The sequence below is a fragment of the Camellia sinensis genome, chromosome 8 (genome assembly GCF_055761805.1).
Source record: "Camellia sinensis isolate YWXY chromosome 8, ASM5576180v1, whole genome shotgun sequence".
Taxonomy (NCBI): Eukaryota; Viridiplantae; Streptophyta; class Magnoliopsida; order Ericales; family Theaceae; genus Camellia; species Camellia sinensis.
Window position 1 is genome coordinate 83983785 of NC_138968.1, and position 26102 is coordinate 84009886.

The 26102-nt window shown below is 36.1% G+C and overlaps 1 protein-coding gene across 23 annotated transcripts in view; it reads right to left on the reverse strand.

The window, feature by feature from the left end:
- The window catches only part of LOC114289583 (E3 SUMO-protein ligase SIZ1), a 45633-nt gene extending 23247 nt beyond the window's left edge, over positions 1–22386 (reverse strand). For 17 of the 23 annotated variants that reach the window (XR_014337894.1, XR_014337895.1, XR_014337896.1 and 14 more), the window contains exons 1-8: positions 21888–22386; positions 21668–21748; positions 20939–21019; positions 19354–19393; positions 18472–18550; positions 18124–18283; positions 13483–13613; positions 8676–8744 (exon numbers count right to left, since the gene is read on the reverse strand). Coding sequence is in view for 20 of the 23 variants with exons in the window: in XM_082882951.1 (XP_082739077.1) it covers positions 8676–8744; positions 13483–13613; positions 18124–18283; positions 18472–18550; positions 19354–19393; positions 20939–21019; positions 21668–21691 (584 nt within the window). In the remaining 3 variants the exon portion in view is untranslated. Of the gene's footprint in view, positions 1–8675; positions 8745–13482; positions 13614–18123; positions 18284–18471; positions 18551–19353; positions 19394–20938; positions 21020–21667; positions 21775–21887 lie in introns of all 23 variants that reach the window. The other 6 variants (XM_082882950.1, XM_082882949.1, XM_082882938.1 and 3 more) reach the window with 3 other exon arrangements.
- Positions 22387–26102: the final 3716 nt, after the last annotated feature.

Genomic DNA, 26102 nt, shown 5'->3' on the forward strand with positions numbered 1-26102 from the left:
AAAAAAACACAAAACAAAACAAAACACAACCAACACAAATCGGAACAGTGGGATTTTTCTTCTCGCCTATTCTGCCGGTTTTTTCTTCTTGCCACCGTCTTGGGCGGCCCTTGCCGGTGTTGCCTCCGTGTTTCCCACTCCACTGGGCATGATCACTACTCCCTGCTCCTCCCCTGCAGCATATGGCGGCCCTCCAAATCGGAACATAAAACTGGCCTTCCGCTTCAGCTCCTTGTTTTCCGCCTTTAGCACACTTATCTCTGCTCGCGCATCCTTATACATGCGTTGGAGCAGAGCCAGTTGGGCGTTTAACTGCTGCACCTCATTTGTCCTACTCTGCAGCCGGTTCGACAAATTTGTAACCGCAGTCATGGTTTCCACACATGACTTCAAGGTATACTGATTGGCCTCCACATCCGACTGCACCGCCATTTTTTGCTCCACCGACCGCATCGGAAAGTTCAACGGAGCAAAACCAGAGGTGTTTGGTTGAGGTTCACGGGCCACCGCACCTGTTATCTCTCCTGTTGACTCGTTGAGGTCGGGAAAGAGAGTGAGCAGACCACGGGAAGATGAGGCCATGTTCTGGGTAGCTGAACGGGAAGAAGAGGCCATGTTTTTTGGGTTGCTGAGTGTTTCCGAGAAGGGTTGGATACAGAGTATTTACAGATTGTTTCAGAATGACAAGTTCAGAGGTTTCAGTCTGGTTTGGTTTCCTCCGCCTCCGCATTGGTTTATATTGACACTGACGACGCGGCCGACACGCCGCTCTGTCGCTCACGTGCCTCGCCGCATCTCCGGCTCACCTTTTGATGGCTCGACGCTTTCTGTCGGGCACGACTTTTGATGAAGTGGGCGCGCCTTTTGAGGGCGCAACTTTTGATAGCACGTCTTTTCATGGATTGGGCACGCCTTTTGATGGCACGCCTTTTTTTTTTTGAAAAATTGGGCACACCTTTTGAGGGTGCGACTTTTTAAGGGTCCGACAAGACTCTGTAAACTGTCCCGACATTGATTCCGGTTAGCTCCTTCATGGGTCCGACAAGACTCTGTAAACTGTCCCGACATTGATTCCGGTTAGCTCCTTCATGGGTCCGACAAGACTCTGTAAACTGTCCCTACATTGATTCCGGTTAGCTCCTTTATGGGTCCGACAAGACTCTGTAAACTGTCCCGACATTGATTCCGGTTAGTTTCTACAAGGGTCCAGCAAGACTCCATAAACTGTCTTCTACAATGGTCCGACATGACCCCATAAACTGTCTTCTACATCGGTCTGACACCGCCATCCAGTGTCCTCTACACCGTTATGACACCACCATACAGTGTCCTCTACATGGTTATGACACCCCCATACAGTGTCCTCTACAACGTTATGACACCACCATCCAGTGTCTTCACCAATGGTCTGACACGACCATACAGTGTCTCTTATCCTCTTTTATTTTTATGTATTTTCTTGTTTTGTTACTCTCTCCAAACTCAAGTTGGTTAGTTCCTATCCCCCTTGAGTTTGCGGGGGGCTGTTAAAATCCACCTACTCTCCACCTACTTCACCCACTTAAACCTACTCCACTAAACCTAACCCACTACACCACTACCACCTCACCTACTCCACTAAACCTAACCCACTACACCACTACCACCTCACCTACTCCACTAAACCTAACCCACTACACCACTACCACCTCCACTTCACCTACTCCTTACCTACTACACACTCACCCTCTTCTATATATAGGAATCATGAATCATTGTAATAGAAATCAATATATCAATCAATAATAATACATACAATTTATTCTCTCTCTTTCTCTATACATTATTTCTTACAGGTATATACAGTACAGAAACATAAAACGAGTGTAAACTTCAATGATGATGGTGGGGCATGTTACAGCTTGACATTACAATACACTTTCGTAGTCGTTGGCTATGGATCTCTACCAGCGCACTAAAACCCATTTCCCTTCCTTCACCACACTCTTGATCTCATGTAGTGCATCATACCATACTATCAGTATTTATACTACCATGATGCAAAGGTTAAAACTATTATAAAAAAAAAAATTTAAACAAAAATAAAAATGTAAAAAAGCACAAAAAATATTGCACTTTAACTACTAAAAACTCTTCTCTTGTTGCGCTTTGTGCTTTAAGCATGCTTTTATCAATACTATTCTAAACTAAGGAGTCCAAACAATTCCACTGCTTGAGGTGCTCAAGAAATCTGCCACAACTACTTCTTTGTCCCTTGAAAACTGGAAGAGATCAAGAAACGCCTCCATCAACAGTCTACACACCATATATCCTACCAAAAACGTATTTTGTGACCATTCACAACCTTGACAGAGAGTTTGAAGAAATCCTCCCATATTCCCATAATACTATTCCTAAGACCAACCTCATACAAGACTTTGATCATGTCAATCCTCCACCCGCCCGACCAACTGCCATATTTCTCCACAATCACTATCCTGCAAAGACTCACTTTCAAAGAATCCACAACCATGCACCCATAATTAATTAGTAAGCACCATCCAATCTATAATAATAATAAAAAAATAAAATAAAATAAAAAGGTTATACTTAATGCACAAGATTTCAACTTACAATAGAGTTTGGGAGAGGTAGTAGGCAGACAGTCTTCCCCTCACTTTTTGTGAAGAGGCTAATTTTCATGACTCAAACTAGCATCACAAGGTTGGGAACAAATAACACTTCCCATTACACCAGGTCACAACCTTCCAATCTACCAAATGATACTTAAATTTGTCTCCCAACCCTCCCAATAAGAAGTCCCTCATCATATTCTCAAGTCTTCGCACAGTATAGGCACAGCAACGTAACAATAAAAAATAAATAAATAAGTGAAAAAAGTAGGAAAGTTGGACAACATACTCTTAATAAGAGTTAATTGTCCTTGGAGAGAAACTACTTTTAATTAGTCAATCTCTTCTTAAAGTTAACATCCTACATAACTTTAGATTTGAATCACAACAGTAGAGCTAAGTAAGAAGAAGGCATAAACCCCAATCCTACACCCAAATGAGAGCCAGATCAATAGAACTAGAGTTACAAACTTCACCCATTGGACTAAGTTCATTCTTGGCTGTATTAATTCCAGACTAGACACAACCTCAAGACAAACATAGCACACATCAACATCTTAACTCCTCCTTTTGGGCCTCAGAAAAACTATATTGTCATTCACAAATAAAAAATAAGATATGGATATGACTTTTCTGCCCCTATTCCACACCTCAAAGCCTTTCAAGATCCCTCATTCCTTTACTTTATGAAGCGTGTGACTGAAAGCCTCCATAATGGTAACAAATAGAAGCAGGGACACCAGACATCCTTCCCTCAAACCTTGGAACTTTGGGAAAAAAATCTTCCAAACACCATTCAAAAGAACTAAGAATCTCATAATGGAAATACAAAAATGAATCAATCGCCTGTCTCTCTCAAAACCCCATCTTAGAAAACACAAACACAAGAAAGCCCCAGCAAACATGATCATATGCCTTCTCAATGTCAACAGATGACACCTCACATCCCACTTCCAAGTCTTGCATCCACAAATAGGTCTACCTCCTCAATATCCCCTACACCTTTTTTCTTAGGTACTAAAACAATAAAAGAGGTATCAAACACTTCTCATTCATGAAAATGCTAGAAATTTTTTATCATGTCTCACCGACCACAAACAATGTTGGAAAAAAGCCATAGAAAATCCATCTGAACCAGTAGCTTCGTCCTCAAGTTGTTAAGCACCCCAATATTTATTTCTCCTCAAACGGTCTTTGTTAAAAACCACCTACTCTCCACCTACTTCACCCACTTAAACCTACTCCACTAAACCTAACCCACTACACCACTACCACCTCACCTACTCCACTAAACCTAACCCACTACACCACTACCACCTCACCTACTCCACTAAACCCACTACACCACTACCACCTCCACTTCACCTACTCCACCTACTACCTCCACTTTACCTACTCCATCTACCACCTACTACCACCTACTCTTCTATATATAGGAATCATTGTAGCATTCAATAATTCAACAATTACAAATATCAATCAATAATACAATTCTCTTTTTCTCTTTATACATTAAATTTCTACATGGTATCAGAGCAAGGTTAAGCACTTAGTATTTTTCGCTTCACCGGCGGGCGGCAACCTCGCCTTGGCCGTCCGCCGGACCTCAACCTAATCTGCTAAAATTTTTTTTACACATACCTTGAAATTTCCTTTCTGAGTGCACTCCTGTTCAGTCGCCGGAGACCACCACCGCTTGCACGTCGATGTCCCTCTGCCAAAGCTCCGTCGCGACACCGGCCTTCCTTGCGTCTGGTTTCAATCCCCTGCTATTCCAAGCCACAAAATAGGGCACGACTTTTGAGGGCTCGATATCTATATCCATGTATATCTTTTGGGCAGTCTATATACACACTCATACAGTGTCTTCTACACCGGTAACATGGTACAAGGGCCCAACCCTTCTTGATGCCCTCGACATGATTACAGAGCCCAAGAGGCCATCAGACAAGCCTCTTCGTCTCCCACTTCAGGATGTCTACAAGATTGGCGGTATTGGTAATTTGGCCCACTTTTTTGATCAACACCAGCATATAGTTTCAAAGAGATAACTATATTATATAATTTTTTCTATTTTTAAAATATTTTTCCACCGTCCAAACCTTTTTTTTTTTATCTTATATATATAAAAAATTGGATGGAACTCATGTGGGTGCTACTTTTTCTTTTTCTTCTTTCCACAGCCCAACTTTTCCTTGAACCTCAATTTTTTATTATTAAAAATTAAAAAAAAAAAAAAATAAAAAAAAAAAATTCATTCCATCTAATTTTTCTGCTCAGTCTTGTACCTTCAAGCCATTCGGATTTGCACAATACACTCATTTTATTTCTATCGGGATTTCGCCCTGATCACACTTTTACACCAAAAAAAAACAAAAAAAAACAAAAAAAAAAAAAACAAACCCAAACAACCACATCCACAGGCGGGATTTTTCTTCTCTACTCTGCCGCCGGTCTCTTCTTCTTGCCTCCGTCCTGGGTGGCCCTTGCCGGTGCTGCCTCCGTGTTTCCTAGACCACCAAGCAAGTTGCCTCCACCCTGCTCCTCCACTACAGCATATGGCGGCCCTCCAAATCGGAACATAACGGTGGCCTTCCGCTTCAGCTCCTTGTTTTCCGCCTTTAGCACACTTATCTCTGCTCGCGCATCCTTATACATGCGTTGGAGCAGAGCCAGTTGGGCGTTTAACTGCTGCACCTCATTTGACCTACTCTGCAGCCGGTTCGACAAATTTGTAACCGCAGTCATGGTTTCCACACATGACTTCAATGTATACTGATTGGCCTCCACATCCGACTGCACTGCCATTCTTTGCTCCACCGACCGCATCGGAAAGTTCAACGGAGCAAAACCAGAGGTGTTTGGTTGAGGTTCACGGGCCACCGCACCTGTTATCTCTCCTGTTGACTCGTTGAGGTCGGGAAAGAGAGTGAGCAGACCACGGGAAGATGAGGCTATGTTCTGGGTAGCTGAACGGGAAGAAGAAGCCATGTTTTTGGGTTGCTAAGTGTTTCAGAGAAGGGTTGGTTACAGAATGTTACAGAGAACGAAGAGGTTTCAACTGGTTTGTTATGCTTCCAAGCCTCAGACTTCGCTTTGGTTTATAAAGACAGAGACGACGAGGCCGACACGCGCTCTGTCAATCACGTGCATCGCCGCGTGTCAGGCGCCCCTTTTGATGGCTCGACGCTTTCTGTCGGGCACATCTTTTGATGAAGTGGGCGCGCCTTTTGAGGGCGCAACTTTTGATAGCACGCCTTTTTATGGATTGGGCACGCATTTTGATGGCACGCCTTTTTATGGATTGGGCACGCCTTTTGATGGCACGCCTTTTGAAAGATTGGGCACACCTTTTGAGGGTGCGACTTTTTTTAGGGTCCGACAAGACTCTGTAAACTGTCCCGACATTGATTCCGGTTAGCTCCTTCAAGGGTCCGACAAGACTCTGTAAACTGTCCCGACATTGATTCCGGTTAGCTCCTTCAAAGGGTCCAACAAGACTCTGTAAACTGTCCCGACATTGATTCCGGTTAGTTTCTACAAGGGTCCAGCAAGACTCCGTAAACTGTCACAACAACTGTCACAACAGTGTCTGTTACAACGGTCCGACATGACCCCGTAAACTGTCTTCGACATCGGTCCGACATGACCCCATAAACTGTCTTCTACATCGGTCTGACACGACCACACAGTGTCTGCTACAACGGTCCGACATGACCCCATAAACTGTCTTCTACATCGGTCTGACACCGCCATCCAGTGTCCTCTACACCGTTATGACACCACCATACAGTGTCCTCTACATGGTTATGACACCCCCATACAGTGTCCTCTACAACGTTATGACACCACCATCCAGTGTCTTCACCAATGGTCTGACACGATCATACAGTGTCTCTTATCCTCTTTTATTTTTATGTATTTTCTTGTTTTGTTACTCTCTCCAAACTCAAGTTGGTTAGTTCCTATCCCCCTTGAGTTTGCGGGGGGCTGTTAAAAACCACCTACTCTCCACCTACTTCACCCACTTAAACCTACTCCACTAAACCTAACCCACTACACCACTACCACCTCACCTACTCCACTAAACCTAACCCACTACACCACTACCACCTCACCTACTCCACTAAACCCACTACACCACTACCACCTCCACTTCACCTACTCCACCTACCACCTCCACTTTACCTACTCCATCTACCACCTACTACCACCTACTCTTCTATATATAGGAATCATTGTAGCATTCAATAATTCAACAATTACAAATATCAATCAATAATACAATTCTCTTTTTCTCTTTATACATTAAATTTCTACAGTCTTTCTACCATCCTCTCTCCCTCTCAATAGTGACAAAATATATACCATCTAATGATGGCGTCCTTATCTCCATCTCCTAGTATAGCTTCTCATAAACTCACAATACCATTAAAGATATCCCCCTCCAATGACAAAGACTAAACTTCAATGGTCAACCACCCAATGTGATTGGTGAGTGTTGGACATCCTTTGTAAAAATCAAGTGTTCCTATCCCCTTCGCCACATAAATTTATTCTACTTGCTAAACTTCAAAAAGCCCTTAGCATCCTTCTTTTCATCTATCTTTATTTCTTCCAACAGTTCAGCCATTCTCACCTCCACACAACTTCCTTATTCCACCTCTTCAAATCTTCTTTCAGGCATTTCAACATTTAGCTAGGAAAAAGTTTGGGGAATCTTCCACCCTATATCCCCCTCACCATCATCTAACTCAGTCAAATGAAGCCATCCTCCCTCAGCCACATATTCTTGAATCCAAATGGACTTGGGCCTGCACAAAGGCTCCATTAGTCGAGCATAATTTGTACATGACTTGAAAATGGACGAGGAAGGCATGACATTGTAACATCCAAGTAATGTTTCTCCCAGTCTATGGAAACTAAAAATCTGTCAATCCTAGACATAGATGGATTATCCCTAGTATTACACCAAAGTGCACCTCCCTCCTTCCAATGGTAAGTCCACCAAGGAGCTGCTTTCCTGAAGAATAGCTAGCAACATAGGGCTTACAACATTAAGTATTTTGTATTAAAAAATTAATTTATTATACATGTAAAGCACCCCAGTAATGTATAATGATCTTATTGTTTTCCACTAAAAACAATGCTTGCATGCACAAGGTAACAAAAACAAAAACATGACGTTTAAAAATGTCATAGCAAAGGGCAGCTGCTCACAGTACTGTTAATTATTTTGACTAGGCCAGCTAGATCAATGCTAAGATTAATAGACATAGGTACAAAAAAAGTTATGTCTAGTTTCTCTTTGTCCTGTGGGATGTGGCATGTTATGCTGAAATGTTCCTTTGCTTAAGTCTTAGAGACAGAGACGTCATTTATGTCAAAGGAGATAGCTTTTGCCTAAGGTCCAGTTGACAGGGGAATGTTTAAAGCAGATAGATCTGGGACTTAACTCAAAGCACCACTGCATCCAATCCTTGGGTTTCACAGATCAGCTAATCAGTAGTGAATTCTAAGCTAACTGCATGACAAATAGAGTTTAGAGGACAATTTTATCATTCTTTAGCTTCTTTAGAGTATTATTAGTTTCTATACTTCTTTCCTTTCCTGATGTATTCCTTGTCATATACCTATTTTATTGGGTGGTGTCCCCTCGGTGCCTTGTTAAGAATACACAAAAAAATTATACTTATCAGTAAGTCCGCGTTCAAAAAAAAAAGTTATTAGTAAGTTTCTTAGCTGACCCCTCTTGATTGGGACACAGGGCTAAGTTTGGTTTATAAGTAAGTTTCTATTTCACACCCAAAGAAGGAGGAGGCAGTCCTCTGATCTGATAAAAACCTAATCTGCAATTTTACTTCTTCATTGCCCTCTCTAGGCCCCCACCTTAATGGGAGCTTCGTGGACCAGGTCACCCTTTTTTATTGCACTTATTATCACATAGATTCAAAAGTATAACCGAAAATTTTTGGACATGCAGAAAGGTCGATTGTCCAACAACCTAAAAGAACATACATACATACATATATATATATATATGTGAATCTGCGCTACACTCACCCATCAACAGGAATATCTGAAGCAACCAGCATGACAGGGGATAATGGATGAGCCACGGTCTCCCAAAATCTGTCACGGACAAATATTTCAGAACACTCACAAACTAGTGTTTCAAAATTGTAAAAAACCATGAAAATGAGTGTAAATCTGAAAACAAAAATTGAAACCAGAGAAGCTACTTGCCCTCAATGGGGTCCAAAAGAATATAAACAAACTATTATTGCCAATAGGCGCACCAAAGGTGAAGTATCCAATAAAAGAGCATTTGCTAAAAACTAGTAACAACAGGGAAAAGAAAAATGGCAGATAAACATGCACTCATAGAAGGGGGGATATGGTAACAAGGTGCGTGATGTTTTCCCTTTCACTATGGATGGCTACTCACTGCCACAAGGTGTGTGATTGTGTGACGTTTTCCCTTTCACTAGGGATGGCTACTTACCACCATACGGTGCGTGATATTTTCCCTTTCACCAGAATTCGATTATGGGGATTTAACTCAACTCATTGAGAATGCACTCCATCTGTACAAATGGTGTCCTGTCACTCTATTACTTGCCCCTATAACACAAACTTCTGGATGACTGCATCCTTTAACTTTATCCCACATTATCTAGAAATTTGTTGTAAACTCAAAATTCTCATCAACACATTAAACCATGTTTTCAGTGTCAAAGAAGTAACTAGTTTTTTTTTTTTTTTTTGAATAATTTCCTTTCTCTACATGGCAGTTGATTTCGTGAACAAATTTTACTATGATCACCCTTCGTGGAAGTAATTCGTCTCTCAAGGCATTCTCTGCATATGAAAGCCGCATTAGACTTTATACAAGACATTAGCAGTTTTATGGGTGATTTAAAACCCTTGAAAGTGGCCCTAAAAAACTCAACTAGACGTGCACCCTAGGGGTAAAAAACATAAAACTTTTCAACATTGTTAACCAAGCAAAGAAATGCAATTTAACCATGGATCTCAATATGCTACAATGGAGGAATATAATTAGCTACTATTGAATGGAAAAGATTAAATTCAGCACTACTTAAAATAACCCATGGCCAACAAAAGTCTAATAACATCCACTATAATAGTCTCACTTTATGATCAAATAAGACGTCACCAATTAAATTTAAAACAAATCGATACATCTACATGGAGGAGAGGTGACTGAACAAATTTCATTTCAGTGATAGCATTATCATAACTCTTAAGCCCTATTAGGACAGCAGAATGAAGAATCAGGAATGAAATCTCATAAGGAGGAACAGGATGTCATAACACACATAGGTATCGTGTTCAAGTGTTCAAGCAAGACAAAAGTTCTGCCCTAGAAACAAAAATTAATTCCAACTTTAACATAGTGAATCGGTTATGATAAATCCACCAACCAAATTTAGGATGGTCTTCCAATCACAGTTTGAACAGAACGTTTAAATTTGTAACCAAAATCAAATTCAGTCTATTACTTTAGAACCAAAAGTTTCGATGTGTATTAGGACTTCAGAATATTTTATACAGATACAAATCGAATAAGGCCAAATTTAACAGAATGTTTAAATTTGTAACCAAAATCAAATTCAGTCTATTACTTTAGAACCAAAAGTTTCGATGTGTATTAGGACTACAGAATATTTTATACAGATACAAATCGAATAAGGCCAAATTTGCATCAAGTCCAACCTGTTTATATGTCCCAACTACTAACTATTTTGTATATTTTCCATCACATTAGTTCTTTAAATGATTTATTTTTATTGATACAGTATTTTTTTTTGGGTAAAAGATTAACTATAATATAAATTATCTTAATAAAGATCACGATTTCAATTATTTAATTAGTATTTCTTTTAGTTTTACAATTTTATTAAGATTCTATTAAATTGCTTTACTCAATAATCATTAAATGTGTTCAAGGACATGGCCATCGAATGTCCTTCGTGATAACCCCACCACGTAACATGATTACATTTCTTTAATTTGTGTGAGATTTGAATTTTAAATGTGTTTTATGTTTAATTTGTAAGTATCTGTCTAATTTGTGAATTATTTGTTAGGAATTATGTTCTAAATTTGAAATTGAAAGCCTAGATGACTTCAAAAATCGAAATTGATGAGCTTAATTAGGTTGTCATAATTTTTAGAGCCTTTTGGGAAGTTTGATTAAAAATTTGATTCAATTTAGTAAAATTAAGTTTTGCTTAATTAATCTTAAGTCATAATTAATTAGCTTAATCCTTAATTAGCATCCTAAGCTAATCTAACCTATACATATAAATATGTTAAGACAAGAGGTTGAGTTAAAAACATACACCAAAATCTGCTGGAGTATCATATAGAGAGAGAGTGAGTTCTAAACTTAGAGAAAGAGGAACTAGAGGATTGAAAAGGAAGAAGAACCAAGGAAGGATTGCTTGTATTTCATCTAATTCAAGGCTCTAGGTATGGAATTCAACCTTAATTCATGAAGATAACTCACCTAGTAAATGAATTCATGAAGGATTGGAGATTAAAAGCAAGTAATTTGAAAGAAATTAACCAAAGATGATGGAATTAGAAGCTAGACATACATGCATGCATAACTATGAAGTGATTCATCATTGAATTTTGTCATCCTTGTTGAATTTAAAAGTTAAATCATACATGCATCATTGATTTCCAAGGTTTTGAAGGTTGAATTTCATATATTTAAAAGTTAAAGATCACATCTTTGAAAAGCAAGAGGGAAAGAGGTTGAAGCTCATACATGAATTGAGGTTTTAGGCTCCAAGTTGTTAAATTCATGAAGTTTTGAGCATGAGGTTTGTAGATCATTAAGTAATTATGTTTATTGGCATGTTTTCAAGTTTTAGAGCAAGCCATGCATGAATTTTTCTTTGGAATTGAGCTTGGAGCATTTTTCTTCAAGTATTGAAACCCAAAATTCAACCTCATCGCTCGAGCAATGAAGTCTTCGATCGAGCGCATAATGCAAGCATCCAGTAGCTTTGCAATCCGCTCGAGCGACCAAGAGTCCGCTCAAGCGACCTCAGTTTTTCGTTGCACTTGGCTCGAGCGACCATCGAGCCTAGAATTCAACCATCCAGTACTTTTGTAGACCATGCAGTCCGCTAGAGCGACCAACTATGCGCTCGAGCAAACTACCTTGTTTCAGCTTATTTTGAAAAGTTGCATTCTGTACATATTTCATTCTTATTTCTTTCCGAGCATTCTTAATCATGAATTAAGCCTTATAAATGATTTAATAAGTTAGGTGTGGACTTAAAGAAATTGATCAAGAAAGAAATGATTCCATTAAGCTATGTGTTCCAATGTGTGTATATGTTTATGTGTTGTGCAGCTTGATCGGCGGAGACGTAACAGCAATCTAATCACTATGAGTGCCGAGAAGTGCCTCTTGGTCGAGGCTTTTACTTTTTGTTTTTGTTGGTCATGTTTGATCATGTTTTGTTTATAAGAGATTTGGGTTTTGTATAATTATGATTTGTACTCATGTATGTCTTTTGAATACGTAACCATGTATGTATGAATGTATTTTGGATGTGGATTATTAATTTATAAGTTATCCGATATACCATATATGCACAGCTCGTTGGACACATCATATTATTATTATTCTACTTCCGCTTCTGGCCTCGTATACGTAATTACGGTTTGAACTTCTATCTGAGGCCGTAGGTAATCTCATGATTACTAGCCGGTTACTATCCAAACCTTTGGGGGCGGATTCGGGTCATGACATCCTTGGTACTTGATTAAGTTGCGAGCTTGAAGTGACAACGTCATACTTCAATAGATTTGAAACCCAATTTCTTGAGTGAAATGAGGGAAACCACCTCCGGCAAGGTGCTAATTTTAGTGGACCCCAATATCAAAGAATTTAACCAAATGCAAAATTTTGTTCATAATCCCATTAAAAAGTAGTCAATGTCATGATCTTTTATTTATTTAAAAAAAAAGACAATCAATTCTAGTAACTCTAAATCCTAACCATTATTAAAAGGATCTAACACAAACCTAAAAAGACAATTAAGTCCTTAAACAGTCATATGTATCTCTTTTAGGAGTAGAGAAATTTAGGAAAAAAGTTCCCATTCTAGTACTCTTGTCTTGCCAATTGAACAGTCATATGTACTATTTCTCTCTTTTAGGAATCAATTGAGTAGTCATCAGTCAACAAAAAACACAAATCTTGAACAAGACAAAAAAAAGCTCACAGTAGGAGCAAGTGATCCATAACATGTGGAATAGCTTCAAAGACAAGAATAAGCTCAACAAAGGACATCATCAAAATAATTTGCCTTCAAAGAGAGATGCATGATGTTGGTCACAATACTAACCCTTTAACCTCTGCCTATTTCTCTTTCTTAAAAGGGTGTAAACAAAATCATTTAGTCAAAATAAACAGCTGTTCAGCCCAAATAACTACACAAGTCAATAGCTCAATGAAACAAACACATGAAATTTTGCAACATAAAACAAATTATACCTGTTGTGTAGCAACAAGCAACTAGGTTAAGCAATCAAACATTTCAAAGTCATTTACTATTTGGCGGCTATTTCTCTCTTTAAGGGGGAGACAAAACAAATGATGTACTTGGTTAAAATAAAATAAAAAAAACTGCTCAGCACAAAAAAAAAAAAACTCAACAAGTCAATAGCTAGATAAAACACAAACATATTGGAAGCCTGCAACAACAAAATAAATAAACACAGCTGTTATGTGGCAACAAGACAGAGGAGCTAACCAATCAGAGATCTCGAAATCATTTGCAATTATCAAATAGCAAAAAGGAAAAAATGTGGTACATACGGGTCTGCCCTTCTGATTCGACAAATTTCACAATAAAATTGAGATGGAATTGGTGGAATGCTTTCTGCACAATCCTCTGGGATAATAACACAACAAATATGTTGGAACACACGGCATTCCGGGTCTGTGCACTGCAAACAAGAGTGAAAATTTATTGTGTGCTGAAACACGCTATAAACAAGAGAAAATTATCCAAAACAGGAACAAGCAAACACTGAAAGTTTTATAAAACAATAAGGAATAGAAATTCTCTCTCTCTCTCTCTGTGTATATATATAAGAAAGAGGACAGATAAACAAGTACTACAGTTAAGATGTTGATTGCCGTATTAAAATATGCAGTGGTGCAGACAAGCCAAGCCACCTCAAGTATTAGATGACATATGTTTGACTTGGTTTGTAGCGACCCTAATTTTTTTCATTATTAATATATTATTAAAGAGAAATATATTTTATTAAAATAATTAATTGAAAATTAATTATTCCTTATTGCTTGAAATGAATCAAAACTTAAGACGGAAGCAGTTTAAGATAGACTGATAATTGGATTGTGTGAGTCATGTGCTATGTTAGAGATTAACATAATTGCATATATTTGGTATTAAACAATGCAAATTAAATTATTATAGTGATTAATTCAATTGCCAGGATTATTTGAGCATCGATTGGATTATCTGATAAAATTGCATTCGAAATGAACGAGTTGCCACCTTTTCTTTCTCCTCTCTCCTATGGCCAGCCACCTTGCACATTTATATGATTATTATATTGTGCCGTATATACATGAAATATATTTGGAAACATGTCTCTCTCTCTCTCTCTCTCTCTCTCTCTCTCTCTCTCTCTCTCTCATTTGATCAAAGTTGACCTAGATTGCATTATTATATTCAATCTCCCATCTAATCACTCTTACACATTCTTATACCTCTTATCAAGTCTTGACACCTATTATAGCCACAGACACTCCACCCTTTTTTGTAAGACTTCTCCTATTGCCCAACTTGTATACAAGAACCATTTCTACTTTATAAGAGCGCTTGAAGGATCATGAGACTATTGAACAAATCTCCCCTACTACCTCACTTCCCTCTTGGTTGACACCCCAGTCTTCATTTTGCATCTTCTTTACATACAAACTCTCCCTATTCCTTTTGAATAACCTCGTTTTCTTTCTTTCTCTTTCCCTCGATTTTCTTTCAAGACAAACACCAAGACGAACTATTACTTTTCATTTATTTTCACTTTCAAGGATTTGAAACACTACCTATATATCTCTAACACTCTCAAATCTCTCTCCTTTAATTCTTTCTATCACTTTCTTGATAAACAAACACTCCCCTTTCCCAATTTTTCCCAATTTCCTTGTGTTTTCATTTTGTTTTCAACATAAGATCTTCTGTCCCTCTCCCTCAAATATCTCTCTTTTTCTTTCTTTTGCTCCTCTTTTTCTCTTAAAGTTCACCTACTGTTGACAATCTGTTAAAAAATTGATGAAAATTTATCATATGCAAGGAACATGACATCTCACATACTATTAAATGTCAAAAGCGCTCTAATTTTGGGAAAATATAAGTTAATTTGGGGAAATTCTATTTGCACACTACAAAAAATCTCAATACACACCATTTATGTTGTTTGAGTATAAACTTGTGAACAAAAGTCAAACGTCCAAACATAAACTTCGAACAAAAATGAATTATTTAGATATACATTTCGTTCAGCTGTTTATGTCCAAACAACTATTTTTTGTTCAGAAATTTATGTTCAAACATTTGACTTTTGTTCAAAAGTTTATATCCGAAAGATATAAATGGTATGTATTGAGATTTTTTGTGGCGTGCAAACAGAATTACCTATTAATTTGGCATCTCAACTATTACGAAATGTCAAAAATGCCATAATTTTGTGAAAATATAGGTTCATTAACCTACTATTTTCCCAAAATTAGGGCATTTTTTACATTTCATAATATTTTAGATGTCACGTGCCTTGCCTATGATAAATTCCATCCATTTTTTAACAGATTGCTAACGTAGGTGTATATATTTATTTTTTTGATAAATAACAGTTGGTGTATATTTATACAAATTGATAATTCATGGAGTAAAATGTGGCACTTTTAGTTGAAAGGGATAAAATGATATCGAGCCATAGTTCAAGTGGGCAATGTGTAATTTGCCCCTTGATTGTTTTGAAAAGTCCATGTAATAGCTTTGAATCATGAAATGAAAGGTAAGATACATGTGGAAGAAATCAAATTTGTGAGACATGAGATAAACCCAATGAAGCGATTGTAGCCACCAATAAATAAATAAAATGTAGTACAAAGCTCCACCTTTAGTAAAACATGCACCTTTAAGGGAGGGTTCTCACATATCGGTATAAATAATAAAAAGGAAAAAGTAGAAATAGAACTACTCTTAAGAAAAGGCGAAGCGGACATTTTGGCAAATTTACAACCACTGCATTCAGAAATTCCACTGAAAGATACTTTACCCAAAACACTTGATTAAATTAAACTCTTCAAACGTTCACTAGACAGGTGACCAAACCTATTATGCCGAAGATAGAATGGAGATGAACTCTGATCTAAACGAAACTAAGGCAATGCTGAAGAGATGGATTGAATGGGAATATGTAAACTCTCCTAAATGTATAATTCACCAACCCTATGCCCAGTCACAATCTGTTTCTTGGACTTTTGGTTCTGAACAGCACAACCAAAAGAAGAGAACAAAACATCAAAGCCAGAATCATAAAGTTGACTAACAAATAAGAGGTAGAGATATAACTCCAGCATATAAAAGACATTAGGTATAGACAAAAAAGAGTATGTATGTAGATGGAATAATGGAACCAACTGAAACAAGATGCATAGAAGAACCAGTTGCAATAAATATAGAAATGGGAGAAAAGGAAAAGATACAAATTACTTGGAATGGACAAGTTTTTGGTGTCATATAATGAGAATAGCTAAATTCAAAGATCCCAATAGTGGGTAAAAAATTAGATGCATAAGAACAATGCAAACATGAATGTATAGAGGACATGGTAGAAACATGAGAGGAAGTCAAAGAAAAAGACACAAGCATTGTAGCCGTTGAATCATAGACTGAGAAAGGAAAATCATTGCTTGAGGTAGGAACCGCAAGCGTAGACTAAATCTATGTGATTGTTTCCTTGAACATGTCCAAATAATAGGACAAATCTAAGTCTAAGGTATTAATCAAAGCAGGTCAACTTTGGTCCAATGTTGTCAACTTTGGTCAAAGTTCATCAATCTAGCCAAACTTCCTCAAGGATTTGGTCAATTTGGTCAAAGATGAAATGTTAACCAGACAAAGATGAGATCTAGAGTTCAAAGATGGGATGAATGGGGTCAGGTCAGTTCCCAATTTTGTTGTTCAAAGTTGCAACATAGAGGGGGCTTCGGCAAAGCAAAGAGTACTTCAATGACGACAGAGAATGTAGTGCAACTAGAGATCTGCAACTCCCATCAACTAACCACAATAAGAGAGAATGCTTCGATAACCAATGTGAAGTTTATGGGTCAAAGTCCAACTAGTTCACATACGAACAAGGTTCAAACAGAAATTGCGTTCCACATGAAATTGTGAACAAAGAATGCTTCTAGTCAGGTCGAGTCAATGTTCAAGAATTGTCGCGATAGTTAATTATGGCTTCAGCAATGGTTGCAAACTGATTGCAACTGAATGTAGCTGACTACAGTTGCAACTATGCAATGGAATGCAATTCGGAGGTGGAATATGATTGGGTGATGGATTTCCCACTGTCTGACCTTAACAGGCAATACGTAGGACTGCGAACCAGAAAGAAAGCTACAAAGAGACTTCAATCATTCCAGCGAAGGTTCGGCGATGTGTTTTTGGACGTTAGTGTTGCAAACCATGATTCGGGTATAATACCATGGTAAGTCACCAATTGTCCCAAAAGCTTAAATTATTAAGAAATGGGTCCAATAACATATATCAATCCAACACCCTCCCTCACGTGCAATCTCGTCTTGCACATGAAAATGCAAACATAAATACATAGAAAGAAACAAAATGTAAACGGAGAACAAATGCAAATGAAAAGACTTGAAACCAAAGACCTCTCCCAACCTAAGCTTTAATATTGTGTGAACAACTATAGAAAAGGGAGAAAATTGTGTAATATTCCATTAAACTGTTCTCAAGACCTAATAACGTAACTTACACAAAATACATAACAGGGTGAAATTCTAATTAACCCTAAAGACTACAATTACCCCTATGGTAAATATAAACTACCCAAAATATATTTCACAATTCGGACCTATAGCTCACCACAAAGTACTAAACATATTCAAGACCAGATTCTTCATTTGGCATATTACTTCCACACTCAACAAATAATCTACTAGATAATGGAATCCAATGATTTCCTAGTCTTCCAGAGTAATATTAACCAGCAACAAGAGAAGTAATTGTAGAAAAACAATTTTAAATTGACGCACTGCAATATAATAATAAATCAAGATGTCTCCTCCAATTGGTTTCAGGTTTTTTTTTTTTTTTTTTTTTTTTGAGAGCAACAATATAGCTATACATATAAATTAAATGACAAATGCCCAACCACAAGCAAAGGAATATAGTACAACCTGAATCATGTACTCCGTTGGCAATGAACTACCACAGGGGCAGCGAATCTTCTTATCCAAATAAATAGTTCCTACAACTTCTTCACAATTAACATTGTGTATTTCAGAAAAACTCTCTCCGTTCATTGATGAATCAGTGGCCCCTGTACCCTGCAGTTTTCTAGAATAGGATAGCAAAATGAATGTGCAGATCAGAGGAACATTATATAGAGGTGAAAATATAATCTTGCCACATACAGAAAGGGCAGCAACTAATGGTGAGCTAGAATAAAAAAGATTAAAATAGAATAAATCAGAATGGCAGCATGATTCAAGATGTCTATTCAGAATATTAAATGGAAGTACCACCTATAAGTATCATCAATTATTTCTGCCACCCTTTGCTTCGCAGTAAAATTTGTCATCCCCAAACCATGCATGTCTGGCGCTGCACATCAAATTAAGAATACACAAGATGCTTTACTTGGAACTGATCTAATCCAAAGACAACACAAAAATGATCAAATGCAGAATAAGGTGTAAGCCTCATCCATCAATGCGTAGTAGACAACAGCACTAAAGTTGATACAGAATTAACCAGCACACACGGCAATTCAGTATGACTCCTCCAAAAGTGCATTTCATTCAAAAAGATAAAAAGGAAAGTCAACAACGAAAAATACATTGAAAGTGGCAAGGGAATCAAGCCAAGTGGCATGCACCACTGATGCACAAAATATGAACACATCATAATACCATGTATAACAATATGATTATGCTATACAAATGTAGCAATATAAGAACTAATACAATTATGTCAATACCTTATGCATAAGTTGAAGTGCACAAAATTAACCTTTAGTAACTCTTTAACTTGATGTTGGAAGGCAAATAAAACCAACAACATAAAAAATCAAAATAACATTTTGGCTAAACTACAAGAAAGTAAGAATCAAAATACAATGCATATTTATGGTCATTGCAATTTCCTCAATTTAAATGAAAGTAACCACAAAGACAAGAAATATAAAGCATGGTAACAGTTTTATGTGATTTTTCAGACTTCTAATATGGAATACTAAAAGACCTGGTCAACTTAGATCATCAAGTCTTCAACATTCAAAAAAAATATTATTAAAATAATGATTAAAAGAGTAAGTGACCCGTGAGTTTGGCAAGGTATTGACCCCCCATCCAAAACACCAAAACATAACAACTTCAACAAAGATACTACAGAGCTGAACAACTTACCTTCATTAGGAAGCGAGGCTAATATTCTGTCCAAAAGGTCCTGCAAGATGTGTAAATCAACCTCATATATACAGAAAAACAATCTCCATAAAACCACTTGCATACAAATAATGATACTAGATACATTAAGATAAAGAATGGATATACTACTTTTTTTTAGGTGCTAGACTTTATTATGATTGTAAGATTAAAAGGAAATTTAAAGAAAGAAAGCCATTGAACATAGAGCAGCAATGTACAAATTAATAAATTAGTTATATTTGCACAACTACAAGAGCATGGAACAAAATGATAGCCTAGCGGAAGAAACATACTATGTTTCAAATGAGGCGAGGATGAAACTTTTACAACACATTTGTGAAGGATACACTGGCAATTTGAGTATTCTCAAAACACATATATAAGATATTAATTATAAATAAATAAATAACACATATTGACAAAGCATACTTGTACTTGCCTATAGGGGTGTGCATAATACCGCCGAAACCGTCAAAACCGCACCGAGCCGCACCGCCAAAGCAAATTCGTTATTATTTGCCAATCGAACCGCCGATTTTTGGTAAGAAAAATGGCAAATTCTAGTAACACTTTTATCAATCCGCCGGTTTCTATTTTTCTTCCAAACCGCACCGACCCGCACCGCTATTAAATCATGTTTTATAAGATTCTAAAAATTCTTTTTTACTTAATTTTGCTTGTTGTTCTATACCTTAGAATATAGTATTACATTACTGTTCGAGGGAAATTTAAGATGTCAGTAATCCAAAATAAAGTTGGATTCCAATTCACTTTTCAATCTTTTTTTTTTCTGGCCATGTTGCAAACTTACATCAGCTCACTTTTCAATCTAAATACCTTTCAACAGTAAACATTTTTAATATATTGTAAACACTGAATGATATTAATTTTATGTATTGTATTTTATCATTGTAGCTTCCACAGATGTTTGTAATGAACTGATGGCATAGTCGTTGATATTATCATATTGTTGAGACACTTGCTCCATCAGAAGAAAGCTTCGCAAGATGCTTAACGTCACGGTATCTCTCGTCTTTTTTTTACTCTTTATTTAAGTTTTGTAATTTAAATTATATTTTTTATAAACCGTCAATCCGCCCGAACCGCCAAGGCAAATCCGTCATTATTTGCTAACCGAACCGCCGGTTTTTGATAAGGAAAATAGCAAATTCTAGTGACACTTTTATCAATCCGCCACCCACCATACAGTTTCTATTTTTCCCTCAAACCGCACCGATCCGCACCGCGCACACCCCTACTTGCCTACCCTTCTAAAGCCCAAACTTCAACCGAGGAACAGAATGGCAGTGACCAAGAACCATATATTAAAGCAGCAACAATCCGTCAAAAATAACCAACAAAACCCCAACATTATATAATAATACATACTTGCAAATGAAGAATCAAAAACAATGTTTAAATGCCAGTACGAGTGGGACAATTTTTTTTTCTTTTATTAGTGTTTTTTTTTTTTTCAAGACTAATGAGTAACATGAAGAAGTAACAGAACATACATAAAAGAAAAGTGAACATTGTAAAGTGTAACATATGTCTAACAGCATACCTGTTTTTTCCCTTGCTTTGAAATACCAAGCTGCGTGAGGACATCCTTAAGCTCTTTAATTCGAAAATAAGCCAACTTTTTCTGAAAGATAAGCATACAACTATTTGTATTATCCAAAATGCAAGACAAGTAGGGAATTTATACACTCAAACAAACCCAAGAAGCATAGTAAAATAAAGAGTGCAAAACTAATGATATTGCAACTTCAGAATATAAATTTTAGTGCAACCAAAAACAATCTAAGAAGGACTAAAACGAAGAGTAATGGGTATCAAAATATATATATATGTGTGTGTGTACACCACGATCACAAACATAAGTAAATGTAATAAAAGGAATTGTATGGTTCACTAGGTGGACTGGAATGATCATTCTATCATAATGTCCATTCTCGTGTTTGGTTCACTCAAAAAATTATGGAAAATGCACTACAAATTGAATCATCATTCACCATTGTAAGTGAATGATAGTGAACGAATGATCATTCCATTCCATTCCATTCCTTGAATACAGTGAACCAAACACTACCCATAAAAGTCATTCAATCAAAAAAGTAACAGTGGTTCTCATATATTCAGGGTTCTACCAACATTTCTTCCAAAAATTAAAATAAAAATTAAAAATTAAAAAAAAAATTGAATAATCGATCATCAAAAAACCCAATCCAAACTAAATGAACCTACAATCGCACAACTATTATAATAAAAATTGAGTTAAAATGCGACATACCTTGCAAGTCGACACCATATCCATCTTCCCCTCTTAAACAATCAGCAAAATTTAACAATGCAGTATATGTATGTAATGGTCCTGAAACCAAATGAGCGATCAAAAATCTATATATAAAAAACAAAAACAAAAAAACCATCAAAACCCTAAAAAAAAAAAAAATCTTAACAAATTAAAAATTGAAGAAACTAGAAACGAATAGAGGGAATTGTGAGCTAACTCGGTGAAAAACAGCAGAGAAAGCAAGCCGCCAGTAGATTATGAACTGGGTACAAGCAAGCATACACACACATATATGTAGATATATATGTATATGTATAAGTGATGATGAGAGTCTTGTGTGCTCACATCCCAAGCGAATTAGGGAAAAACTCGATTTCAGTGGCAAAATCGGCGAGACATTTATGGAACTTCAAAATTTTGTGGAAAACCCCCTTCGTTAGGAGATTGGATTCTCTCTAGTTGACTGTGAATGAGTGAACCTCTCTCAATGTGGATTGGAACAATGAATGAATCCTCCAATTGGACTGAATAGAATTCAAACCCTTTGTGCAATTTTAGACATTTGCTTCTCTCCAATTGGATACAAGGCTAATTGTGTTCAGTTCAACTCTAGCTCTACCAATTTTAGGTATTAGCTTCTCTCCAATTGCACACAAGGTTAATTTTGTTCAGTTCAACTCCAGCTCTACTACTACTTTATTATTCAAACTGTTTATTTTTTAAAATGAATAAGGTCATATGTATAAATTAATAGGGTTCAGCTGTGGTCCAGTCTGTCATCGGATTAGATCGTGCTGTTGGATCTATGGGGATTTATCATGGGTTTCGTTTTGAAAATCTAAACCGTGCATTGTGTACAACTCGTCGAGTACTATATGGTTATGAAAAATTACGTTGATCGGATATTGATAGCTATGTGATCAAATTAGTTTTGTATAAAAAAAAATGAACGGTGAATAAATTAACAGTTGATAAAAAACTATTTTGATCACATAGCTATCAATATCCGATCAACGTGATTTTTTATAAACATGTAGTACTCGACGAGTTCTATACATTGAACGGTTCAGATTTTCAAAACGGGACCCATGGTGGCCCCCACGGGCCCAACAACACGGTCCAGTCCGATGGTGGATTGGACCAAAGCCAGGCCCAAATTAATGTACATATTAGTATATTAACAGATAATGTGATATATTTGTATAATTTTGAATATTTGTAACTTATATAATAAATATGGTCAATAATTATATCATAATATTAGTTGGTATATTAATGTGTAGATTAATTGATGCATATAGTACCACCGTTTTAAAATTTATGTGCCTATTTATTTGTTAAAGAGAAATATGTGATTGATTGGATAATTTTAATCTATAATTTAAATTAAAAAAATAAATGATTAGTAAGAGTATTATATTATAAATAATTATTTATTTTATTAAAAAATAATTTAATAAAATTATATAATTATAATTATTAAATTAATTTTACATTTTATAAATTATTTACGTATATTTTGTGCCTACGTCATTAAAATAGGACAAGTCCACAAAATCTAATTGGATAAAACCTACCATTAATACTTGCCTATTTTGAGAAGTATGTTGAAATATATAAGAAAAATAGAGAGATGATTACAATGTCAAAGGGACAAAAAAAACTAACTTTTAACATTGTTGTCAAAATAGGCCACTATTGCATAATGCAAAACTTGTGAAATCATCCCCAACTTCTTTATAATTGGATTCAACTTACACTCTCAATAGCATCTCCAATGCACAATTATTGTTTAATTGGTTATTAAAATATTGTAATAATTTTATATTTCTATCAGTTACTTTGTTTTAAAATCAGATTTTGAACTTCTAATTTGTCTTTTGTATTTTTAGTAAATTTTTATAATAATTTGGTCTTTTTTTAAAAAAAAAAATTCTAAATACATCTAATCTAGATGTATTCAAAAAATAAAGCACAAATTAACAAACAAAAAAAACCCACAAGGTTTTGTGTATTTTTTAATTTAAACGCCAGTATTTCCATTTTCATAATTAAAACTCTGATGTTTCTTCCGTGTCATAATGTATACCTGTGTCCATCTCCATCTTATGAATTAACGGAGACCTTCATTTTTTGCGCCACTTTCATCCCAAAACGATATCGTTTTGCCCTAGCCCCATATAAGAGCCCCAAATCGGTTTCAGTTTACCCCATTTTGTCTATTTGGGCAGAAAGTGGTAACCAAGTTCTTGTGATTTCGAAGAAAATTTGGAACAAAGTTTGAAGTTTTGTGTTAGGTACTGCTGCATATGCAATTTGGAGTGTTGGTAAGTGTTTTATTGGGATTTTTTTTGTTTGTTTGTTCTTGTAATTTGTGTATCAGTTCCAATTTAGAGCACTAACCTGAAAGCTCTAAAAGCACTACTAATGAAGTAGCAATGTAAAAAAAAAAAAAAAAAACAACAACAACAACAACAATAACAAAAGCCAAACTATCACATCAATGGTGGGGTCCACATGATGCCACGTCATTAGTGATATATTAGTGATGCTAAATTGATGTATGAAGCATTTGTCATTGTGTATAAAGTGTTTGCTATTCCTTTTTCTATTTATTGAATTTTTAAAAAAATTCTTCACAAATATTTTATACTTTTTGAGTATATATAGATTAGATACATCTAAATATAAATAAAAAATTAACCAAAATATTAAAAAAAAATTATCTAAAAATAAAAATACAAAGGAAACCAAGTACACGATTATTGGCATTCAAGCTCACAGTTCCATGTAGAATTCTTTTGGAAATATTGACTTAGACATAGGAGAGTCCCCCGGCTAACCACCTCAGTCGGAGAGATAGTAACTTGTTTTTGTAAGAGAGAATCAGTTAATGTGAAAGTATTTTTCCAGCACTATCTCCTTCGCGTGGTAAGTTTTTTCCCACACAATAATCTATTAGAATTTAGGGAAATTAGTAATACCTACTTAAGCATAAATTTATAGAAACTTGCAAGTTTTTAGTAATTGAGATTCTTGAGTTTTTAAATATTGAATGTGTAAGTCCACTATCCACGTTTATATATTTTTTGTATTTGATCTACCCTTATTCATTCAGCTCTACTATTCCTTCGGCAAAATCACACTATAATTTTTTTCCCCTTATCTATACTTATTCATTTAACAGTCATGCTTCTGACCCCCAGTGGGGTGACTCCCACTGACAACCCCCAGTGACGTGTCAGCCTATCATTGACTGAAAACCAAAAAAAAGAAAAAAAAAAAAAAGCAGTTTTTTCGCCCAATCACAGCCGACCCCCAGCACCCCCACTAGGGGTCCGAAGCTTTATTCTTCATTTAATTCTTCTATTCATGTGACAAAAAACGTGGATAGTGGACCTACAGCTTCAAGATATTTAAAAATCCGAGAACCTCAACTACAAAACACTTGCAAGTAGAATAATAACTTGTATAAACTTATGCTTAATGAGGTATCACTAATTTATCCATTTTATTATTGAAGTTGGATTTGTCCTTAAAAATAATATTCAAAACCTTGAATTGAAAAGTGATGATAGAATTATTTGGTGAAATTAAAATAAATAAATAAAAACAATCCAAGTTTGTAGAATAGGAAACTTTCTTAATATTTGATGGAATTTCAAAAAAAATAATAAAAAAAATAACTTTCATAAAACTTTTAAAATTTGATAGAAGCCATCCCATATATGAATCTCAATTTAGGGGAATATATATTTGAATGAATTTAAGGGAATTTAGATATTAAAAAAAATGAGAAAACTAATTAGAGACATGTGATCGATAGGATTGGAAATCATGTTGTGTTGGTCATAGTGGTACAACTCCGACAGGGTCAACCCAAGCAACCCAAGTCCAAATCAAAATTTTTTAAGACTTGGGCAATATATTTTGAATTTGACATGGGTGTAGACACTTCATTTTGACTGACCGTTAAGATTTAGGCACTTGAAATGCTTCCCAATGATGAAAGGTATCATATTTTCAACCTTAAAGATGTTTGAAGTTATTAGAGTTGTTGTATTGCCATTTTCGTGCCAAAAACTTTTTTGCTAAAATTACTGTTTGTTTGTTCGTATTGATGTCCTGTTTTCACCTACAAAAAAGTTGAAATTTGGAAATTGATATTTCACACAAAATTGTATCCCTTTGAATTATCTTTTCCAACACCGCTTGATTCGCCTCAATCCAATATCAGAAGAGAGAGACATGCTCAAAATACGAAAGTGCCACGAAAATGTACGGCAACACCTTCTCCCGACACCCAAAAATTCAGTTTTAAGTGCAATTTTGTAGGGAGGCGCAAGGGGGAGCAATGTTCAACCCTAGCACGCCCCTTTGGCTTGTTTTCCAAGTTCTCTAACCCTATAAATATAGCCCATTTCTTCCTCTT